Below are 10,000 nucleotides of genomic sequence, written 5' to 3'. Positions count from 1 at the left end.
AGAGACATAACAATCACTTCAGTCAAAACACGGTACTTCGCCGGACGTGTGTAAATGCTTCTGCCGAATTCCAAAATGATGAATTTTTTTTTTTTTACTGACACTGAAGCACTGAACAGCACGGAACGAATACGGCACTGATGTGTGTGAAGCGACCTTAACCCGTATCCCTCTGGAGGCATATTCCCGAAGTCTGGTAATGTTTCGGCCCATTTACTCTTGTAGCAGTTAGGTTAGGTTAGATTAAGTTATGTATGGGTAATTTTGTGCGAAAATCTTAATGAGACTATTTTAGAGAGAATCCTACAGTTAGTTTTGGAGCTACAGCCTAGTGTCCATACAGGCTGGCAGACGACTCCTTCCAGACTTCAGGAATATGCATTCTGGCCCTTCACAAGAACTAACATCAGATCCCGGTATGAACACAGGCAGTGCATCCCATGTTCTTTTGTCCCTCTTCTCATTGCCTTCCCATTATATATATATATATATATATATATATATATATATATATATATATATATATATATATATATATATATATATATATATAACACTCAACATCCCTACATGCAACAAAACTTACCAAAACACACTCAAAATACACTCAAAACATCCAAAACACAACCAAAACACATCACAACACCCCAAAATACCCACTACACTCACCTAAACACAACCAAATATTGAATATTCACTCAAAACACCCCGTAACATCTAAAAACATCCAAATAACCCACCCCAACCACGCTAAATTTATCCAAAACACACTCAAAGCACCCCAATATACCTAAAACTCATCCAAACACACTCAAAAGATTTAAAACACCCAAAATACACTACAACACCCCAAAACTCATCAAACACACCCAAAACACATCAAAACATCCAAAACACACTTAAAGCACCACTCAACACCACAAACACGCCACAAACACACCCTTAAAGACCCAAAACTACTTGCACACAATCAAATACACCTCAAAAGACCCGACACACACACCCAAACTCACCAAAACACTTAAAACAGAAAATAAACCCAAAACTAACTCACTACACCTCAATATACCCCCAAACACACCCATAACACACAAAAACATCCCACAATATACTCAAAACACCCCACACGACTCAAACCACTTACAATATAACTAAAAACATCCTAAACCACATTTCAAACACCCAAAATTCACCCAAAACACAATGATAACAGCAAATATACACCCAAAACACAATTAAACACCACCAAAACACACTCTAAACACCCCACAACATTCCTACATACATCCTGAACACGTAAAACACCCAAAACACACCAAATATTACAGAGAACTGCAGCGCAGCAAGGGAAACTAAACTAAATATTTTTTACCTGTTTTGCCTCCTCCTCCATTTCTTTTTATTTCTTCCTTCTCCTCTTTCATTTCTCTTATTTTCTTCCTTCTACTACAACTACAACTATCTACACGCCTGACTTTAGAAACAGCTGGAAACATTTGGAAAACACTGGAAATTACGGTAAATATTGAGGAGACACTGGAGCAGACGGAGTCCCGAATCCTTGATGACGTCACAGGCGAGGTGCCGGCGCCCCGCTGCCATACGTACGTAACGTACTTCATTTTGAAATTGACCCATAGAAAAAATGAAGCTAGGCTCGAATGCATTATATATTCTGACTTGACAATTACTTTAATTAATATTCACAATATCAAAACACCTCCAGTCTCAGTAGTTATAAAGAAATATTATGTGAAATATGGAAAAAGTGTTGGAAATTTTGACACCATTAAAAACACTGAAAAGTCCACCTATTCCACTTTACACTGGTAAAAAAACATTTTAAAAAATCTGAACTATTTTTTAAAATAATGCACACTTAGTTACAAGCTATAATAAAAAAATAAAGAAGCTAAAAAATGACAAAATCACCACTTTCAACGGGACAATAAGCCTATTCAAATTCCACATACTTAACTCAACAGGAACGCAACATACTTTAAAAATCATAAACGATTTTTTGAAGCAATAAAATCTTCATTAAAGCCTCAAATAAAAAAGCCAAAAACCAGGCTGGGTAAATTTCACCGTACAAACTGCCCCTTATTTATATAAAAAACAACACCAAATTCAGCACATTTACTTAACTGAAGCAAGAAAAACACTTCAAAAGCAACGAAATATTTTTAGAAACCATAAAATCTTACTATACAAGCCAAATAAATTAATTCAGAAAAATAAAAAAAAATATTGGAACCAACAAGCCGGAACAGGTGCCAGTCCATCATAGCGGCCCTCGGCGGCGACCTCAGTGGGGGAGCCGGCGGCCATGTTGCCTTATTTATTCCTATATAATACCAAAACCAGGCAATGACGGATATATCTGACCAGCGGATATGATGGCTAGACATGTGGATCCATCTTGTGATATGTTAGGCCTACAATAAGTGAGAGACGAGGCAAATAATGGCTAATAACACGGCTGACGGCTTGTTTACATATTGGCGAACATTAAATATTTGAATAAATTTCCAACTCTTTCCAGACTCAGACGTAAACAAAACCTAAATATAAATAATTAACCCCTAAAAAACTAAATAACGAATAATGAATCCTAAATAAACGAATACAAGACACTACAGGGAGGATTAGTGTTGTGAAGGCAGTAAGGCTGACTGAGGAGAGACTGGCCCCGCTGGACTCACCTTACGTACTCGTGCCTCTCTGGTGATGCTTGACGGTGCTTGGTGCAGGAAGAAGGTGTCGGGAAGACGGAAACACTGGTTAAGGGGAGCGTCCGGTCTGGAGACGAAAAAAAATGAAAAATAATGACTTTTTGTGAAAAAAATATATGTGGTAGGTATACTTGTTGGCAGCAATCTCGTAAAGATTTAAGGGGAAATGCCCCATAGTTTCCCTTTAAATGGCATTTAAATGTCACGCAATCAACCACGTGCGTTTGTTTACATCAGCAGAGTAAGTTTTTCTTACCCAATACTACGAAAAAACGCTAAAATCTGAACTTTTTTTTGCTTGGATACGATATGGCAACACTCAAGGCGAGTGTGTGTGTGTGTGATACTAGCTCCCAGCAAGGATCCTGCCTCCTCAGTGCTCACGTAGCTCTTGTCACGGGAGGTTGTTGCTCAGTCTCTCGCGACTTCTCCCACTCTCACAGCTACTAAGCGCGTTATTTCGCCACTACAAACTACAATCTACCTCCTGCCAACCATGCCACGGTTGTCTAAGAGAAAGCAGCAGAGCAGGGATGCCTGGGGCGTGAAGTTGGATACAGAAAGGGGAAAAATACCTCGCCTGGAGCCGCCAGTCGAGCCGCCAGTCACCCCGGCCGCCCCGCTATCACCAAGTAACCCGACACCGGCCGCTGCCACCTCCCTCGCCGCCGTCCCGCTGCCCACCACCTCTCACATACCACAGCCCAGCACATCTCACATAGCGGAGAGTAAAGATAAGGTAGAGAAGACCTTATTACTCACAATTAGAGAAGATCTTTTGAAAACTCATCAGGAGGAGGAAGATTCTGCTGACAGTGACGAGATTGTCATGATGACAAAAAGGAGGCTGAAAAAACTGACTTCTTCGCATTGTTCCTGCCCTGAGCCTACCTTGGAGTACAGTTTCAAGCCTGATGTTTATGAGAACACCGTAATCATACACTGCACAACCTGCAACTTCAAGAACATCTCACAGCCTGAAGAAGTGGAGGTTGGAAGAAACAAGAAAAAGATCGGCAAGACCAACATTGCCCTCCTTTACCTGTCTGTAATAGAAGACGCAGGGTTTGCAGGTGTCAGAAGAATGATGGGTGCCTTAGGTATGCCACCAGTTGGAAAATGCAAGTACTATAGACACCTGACGTACTTATATGAAAAGATGAAGAGCCACTATGACTCCAAACAAACAAAAATTCACGAAGCTGTCAGGAAGCACTATGAAGAACACCTGTCAAAGAAGCCTGATGCAGGTGGTGTCCTGAAGCTTGATGTTTCATTTGATGCCACCTGGATGAAGAGAGGACACACATCCAAAGTTGGGATGAGTGTAATTCTCAGCAAGTTCTGCCTCGAATGTACCCTGAAGAAAAATAAACTCGAGAACAAGAAAATAACTGAAGAGACATATAACACCTGGAAGACTAAACATGATGCTGATGGAAGTTGTGGTAGCAACTATGAAGGCCCGTCAGGTGGGATGGAGGTGGAAGCAGCCCGACGTCTCTTCGCACGTTCCCGAGACCTGAAATTTGAGTATGAAAACTTGGTTTCAGATGGTGATGCCAACTCGTACAAAGCAGTACTCGCCATGAATAACGGGAATGGCCCATACCAAGATACTAAAGTTACCAAGTTAGAGTGCATCAACCACGTGCAGAAGAGACTGGGGACTCGGCTCAGGAAATTACGGGAGCAAGAGAAGGTTGACACGATAACGAAGACTGGCAGCAAGATTCGCAGGAGTCTCCTTGGCGGACGCAACAAGTTGACCGACACAGCCATTGACAAGATGCAAAGTTTCTTTGGCAAACACATCAGGGATAATGTTGGTGCTGACTATATAACAATGAAGAAAGCTGTCATGAGTAGTTTTCATCATATTTTCAGCACTGATGAAAAGCCCCGCCATGGACTTTGTGAAGAAGGCATCAATTCATGGTGCTTTTTCCAGAAAGCACTAGCCGAGGGCAAGAACAGAGAAGAAATCAAGCACAAAAAATCTCTAGTGGTCAACCTAGATCAAGAGGCGCAGAATAAAATCAGACAAGTCTACGATGCTCTGACAACGAAAGACATCCTGGAGAGATGTGTCCGTGGACTGACACAAAATGCTAATGAGAGCTTTCACAGCAAGATGTGGTCACGGGCAAGCAAAACAAAGTTTTCTGGCTTGAAAAGACTCTCATTTGTTGCACAGTCAGCAATACTGGACCATAATTATGGTTACAGGAAAGCCTGTTTGCTGCCAGCATTGAATATCAATACGAAGGCGCTAAGAAGATCTCTCACAACAGAAGATGAAGAAAGAAAGAGGCACCACGAAGTCCAGATGAAGCCGAAAAGAAAGCAGAAAGAGAAAGCATCAGCAGAGTACGAACCTGGTGGCTTCTAAAAAACCTGGCAACAAAGAGAAGTGTGGGCAACTTTGACACCCCTTGCTTGACAAGATAATACATTGCCTTTTCGAAGGCAATGGGGGACCAGGAGCCTGATATACTTAGAAATACATCTGATTGTATCAATAGATTGATTATGATAAAAAAGAACTCATAATAAACCTGAAAAAGCTTCCTAGTGTATTATAACTGGATCGTAATCGATCAATAAACTTTATCGGCCCGTATCTCAAAACATAAGTTATCCCCCTTTAAAAGTTTTCACAGGAGTTAGTTTTAGCTTGATTTCAATGAAACAAAAACTAAAACACAGAAGAATACTTCTTCTTCAAAGTTACGTAGGCGTTTTTTTTATATAGGTCTCATGTAATTTTGTATTAATATTTTTTTGGTAAAAAAAAGGCGAAAGAAAGACAGATAAAGAAAAAATCATAAAACAAAACCAAAAGCCAAAATGAAAAATCTGCCTACGTAACTTTGTTAGGTATCATAACATCTCTAAGCCACAGAAAAATAAAGGTTGTGGGCCAATTAATAACGACGGTGAAAAGTTTTAAAATTTTCCTTGAAATTGGAATTGGGGGGGGTGGGGATGAGGGGGGGTGGGGGCAAGAAAGGGGATCAATGTCTAATATTGATATACATGTTGCCAATACTTCACAACATAAAAATCAGAGCGATTCATGCTTATTTAGCAGAGATACAGAAACACCCATCCAAACCGGACTCTCCCCTTAATAGAGCGTGTGGGGCAAGACTGACCAGTGCTGACCAAAACACTGCAGCCAGCCAGCCGCTCGCAGTGGTAACTCCCCAGCAGCGCCACCTGTCACTGATCCAACACCCACCCCCGCGCACACACACACACACACACAAAAGTTGACATGTTATCAAATAATATGTCAAATAATATAAATATCCTCACTTCCTGACTCTCCTTTCCCCACTCCACCCCAAATAAGTGATTATGAACGCAATCTTCACTCAGTGCGGCACCGTGTCACCACAGCAAACACAAACCAGGGCAGAATAGGCTCAACTGAAATGCTCATACTCTCTCTCTCTCTCTCTCTCTCTCTCTCTCTCTCTCTCCTCACGACTGTTTTTCAAAGCTATAAAGATGATTATCAGGGTTTTCAATGGTGTATCTCCTGTTATTAATGTAGAAATGTTGTTAAATTAAATTAAATGAATAATACTGATGGGATTCTTTGGGTTGACTGACCCACTATGACACTTTATCGAGTGGTTAATCTAGAAAAAAAAAGAAAAGGCACTTGAAATTCTGGTATGGCATATACACTTATACTCCGTTACTTAACACTACGAATACACAAGAAAATAATTACTTTTATAACTCCTCAAGAGTACCATTGATTCTGGGCACCGTTATATCCCTAAATAGCGTCACAGCCTTCATCCATCACTTCTCTACGGCCATAATATTGCCCACAACACATTCACAGTAGACTATATTTGACTAAAGAAACATTACATGGCTAACACTTTCCCAAGACTCTGTGGCCTGTCTCCACGTGGGACCAACACCAGCAATTTTATCTGTTGCCAGAGGGAAGGGAGACGCCATTCTGTTGCCAGAGGGAAGGGAGACGCCATTCTGTCAACACGTACAGTCACTATAATTATCTTCACTAGAGACATGAATAATAAACATGAACACAGTAATATTCACTTCTAAATAAAAGAAAAATCAAATATTTCAGAGCTACGAGACCCACCTGTTGCCAGAGGGAAGGGAGACGCCATTCTGTGCTCTCTCCCTCAACACCCACAGGCCTCTGAAGTTATTGGAACCTTAGCTAGTTCTCTCTCTCTCTTCTTTCACAAATAATTTTACTGAACCGTGAGTTTAAATAAAAATGCAGGAATAATTGGCTAACAAGGTGAGCATATAGGCTGGACATTAGTTGAAGTTAATAATTGAATTCTAAATTACTAACATATTTTATAAGCTAGGGAATGACACCTTATGAGTTACTGGTAGGCTGACGCAACATGATGTAATCCTATTATTCGTATTACCACTGATTAGAGAAAACCACAGTTGAAATAAGTAAGACTATTTATAATAAATGTTTCAAGACTTTTAAATCACTCCCACGAATACACGCCTTATAAATATACTTTTTCATATAATCACTAAACCTTTAATTACCGCTATTATCCTCCTCTTCACCGCAAGCTACAAAAGAAAACAATTATTGGGGAGACTCAAAGAAACACAGAAATAATAAAAAGGAACGTTACATGTGTGTGGGTGAGAGAAGTTAGCTCAGGTTAGGATAGATGGACACACACACACACACACACCAATATCTCTAAGGTGGGAAAAGCCATGGTCACTTTCCCCGACGCAGTCCACACAACGCCCCCGATGCTCTCAGTGCGGCTTGGTAATATCAGGATTGGAATTTGGAGGGGGAGAGGGGGACAGATTAGGCAGAGCGAGGAAAAATAAAGTAGAAATAGTAATAAATAAAAAGAAATGGCGGAATGAACATAAATTAATGGTGGTGCATTCTGAAAAAAAAAAAAAAAGTAGCAGTAACTAAGAGAACAGAAGAAAAGTAATAAAAAAAAATAAAAATTCAAGATTATTCAAAATTGGGGTCTGACAAGGCCCATATATATATATATATATATATATATATATATATATATATATATATATATATATATATATATATATATATATATATATATATATATATATATATATATATATATATATATATATATATATATATATATATATATATATATATATATATATATATATATATAAAGGATGATAGGGGAAAAAGATAAAAGGAAGGAAGGAACAAAGATTTGTCAGGGTATGAGGGAATAATAATAATACCAATGAATTATTTCTTATTTTTACTATTGGTGGTAGCAATAGAAGGAGCAATAGTAATAATAATAGTAGTACAAGTAATAGTAACAATGCAATCTTTTTTCTAGTTATATGAAAAAAAGTTGAAATGATGCTCTCTCTCTCTTTCTTGAGCAGCTGCTTTACTTCTTCTTCTTCTGCTACTCTCTTTCATTCTCCTGTCCTAATTATCTGCCAAAATTAAAGAAAATTACTCTCTCTCTTTCTCTCTCTCTCTCTCTCTTTCTCTCTCTCTCTCAAAGTAATGGTAGATGAATATTTTGGGTGTTTTTCAGTTTTCAGGGTGAGAGAGGAAGTCAATAAATATTTGGTGGTTTTCTATTTGTCTGGTAAGGTAGATGGTGTAGTGTTGTGATGTGGCAGACATCAAAACACAAGAGTTGGTGCAGGAAGCCATCAGGCCTACATGTTGCAGTCCTTGTATGAGACATGCCTGCTTCTTTCCCCATCCATACATTTATCTAGTCTTTCAAAGCTCCTATTGACTCCCCACTGACAATTGGAGTCATATTATTAGTAGTATTAGTAGTAGTAGTAGTAGCAGTACACAAAACTATCTCTCTCATATTCTTCCTTTTTCCTTCTTTTCATTTACAAAATTCTCTTTTTTTCTTCTTGCTTGTTCAAATTCTCTTTCTCTCTTCCTCCTCGGTCCCTCTCTCTCTCTCTTGATGAATGACAACATGAAGGTTACAGTATGTATTAAGGTGACAGACATGACAGGGGTGTGGTGATCAGGGATTGTGATACGGTGGGCATTGTCATCCTTTTCCTCCACCACCAGCACCTGCACAAACCACAGGGGTAGGATGTTGTTATAGCACCCTGTCAGCAGCCTATGAGGGGGAGGTAGGTTGAGAGAGGGTTGGGTTGGGATGAGGGAATTAATAAGGGTGAAATACTGTTAAGGTGAATATGTGTTAGTTTGGTATGCACAGGGTGAAAATTTCCAAGATAAGATGATGCGTGGGCAGGAGAGGAAGCTAGGGTGTGGTTAGGGTAAGAGCTGCTTAGGGTGAAAACATGTTACTTAGGATGAATTATTGCAGTGAGGGTTTTGTTATTGGAGCAAAGTGAGGCCAGTGAGTGATGATTCTATGGTGACTCAATGTTTTATGTTATGGATGGCATGAGAGAGATTAATGCAAAGTTGGAAATGTTAGTGTAAGGCTGGGAGAATAGAGGAGGGTAGGCAGTAATAGCAAGCTTGTTTGCTGATCACAGTTTTACTAGCAGAGAGTGAAAGGGAACCTCAGATGCATTTATCTATATTCAGTGTGTTATTTATGTAAAGTCAAATAATCACTGGAATATGCTGAGTGTAGGTGATGGGTCTATTTCTCTCCATCTTTATATCCTGTGGGCAAGTTCATTTATGACTCTTAACTATGTGAAACCACCCGTCATAATTTTATATACTGCATGCATAACTGTAACTACTTGAAAACAACCATGAACTATATAATACTTAAAATTTGACATATTTAATGAGTAAATGCTATCTGGCTTAAGTAAATCACAATGCAAGTAAATTGGTACATATTGCATTAGTAAGGCAAGGAAGCATAGTTCGTCATCATCATCTCCCATACCAGGTTATCTACATCATTTTCATTTTTGCCTCAAATGAAGTAAAGTAAATAGCAGGCCTGACACTTAAGGCATTAGTTATAAAAGTTCTTCATAGTCTTGAGGCAATTACCTGGTCTGTGTCTGCTGCTTCTTCAAGCTAAGGCCATGGTCCATTTCTGACTGGGCCCTCTCAAATGGATTCTGAGTGTTTTCCCAAGCAAATTCAGAGCATCCAGAGACACTTTGACATGTCCTTTGATTCAAGAGAGCTGAGTACATCCACACAAGTCTGGATGAAAACACTTGCTGGAGACTGCACCCTGATTGTCGGGTTTTCCTTCCATACTAATTTATTAATTAAATTATACACTATACACTAC

General features: G+C 39.3%; 2 protein-coding genes and 1 long non-coding RNA gene across 8 annotated transcripts in view; all 3 read right to left on the bottom strand.

Moving 5' to 3' along the window:
* LOC135107397 (uncharacterized) overlaps positions 1-2,782 on the bottom strand; it is a 7,340-nt gene extending 4,558 nt beyond the window's left edge. Inside the window, exon 1 of the mRNA XM_064017223.1 lies at positions 2,706-2,782. The gene's annotated coding sequence lies outside the window, so the exon portion shown is untranslated. The remainder of the gene's footprint in view (positions 1-2,705) is intronic.
* Positions 2,783-6,376: 3,594 nt separating this feature from the next.
* Positions 6,377-7,556, bottom strand: LOC135107399 (uncharacterized). The gene is made up of 2 exons (XR_010271763.1): positions 6,871-7,556; positions 6,377-6,749 (listed from the first exon to the last, which is right to left on the bottom strand). It is a non-coding gene; the product is annotated as an uncharacterized LOC135107399 (long non-coding RNA).
* A 461-nt stretch (positions 7,557-8,017) lies between these two features.
* Positions 8,018-10,000, bottom strand: part of LOC135107395 (uncharacterized) — a 14,140-nt gene continuing 12,157 nt past the window's right edge. For 3 of the 6 annotated variants that reach the window (XR_010271762.1, XM_064017218.1, XM_064017216.1), the window contains one exon: positions 8,262-10,000. This exon is cut by the window's right edge and continues 281 nt beyond it. Coding sequence is in view for 1 of the 6 variants with exons in the window: in XM_064017220.1 (XP_063873290.1) it covers positions 8,212-8,219 (8 nt within the window). In the remaining 5 variants the exon portion in view is untranslated. Of the gene's footprint in view, positions 8,220-8,258 lie in introns of those variants that run through there. The other 3 variants (XM_064017221.1, XM_064017222.1, XM_064017220.1) reach the window with 2 other exon arrangements.

This window comes from Scylla paramamosain, chromosome 15 (assembly GCF_035594125.1).
Source record: "Scylla paramamosain isolate STU-SP2022 chromosome 15, ASM3559412v1, whole genome shotgun sequence".
Taxonomy (NCBI): Eukaryota; Metazoa; Arthropoda; class Malacostraca; order Decapoda; family Portunidae; genus Scylla; species Scylla paramamosain.
This window is presented reverse-complemented; position numbering and strand designations above follow the sequence as displayed.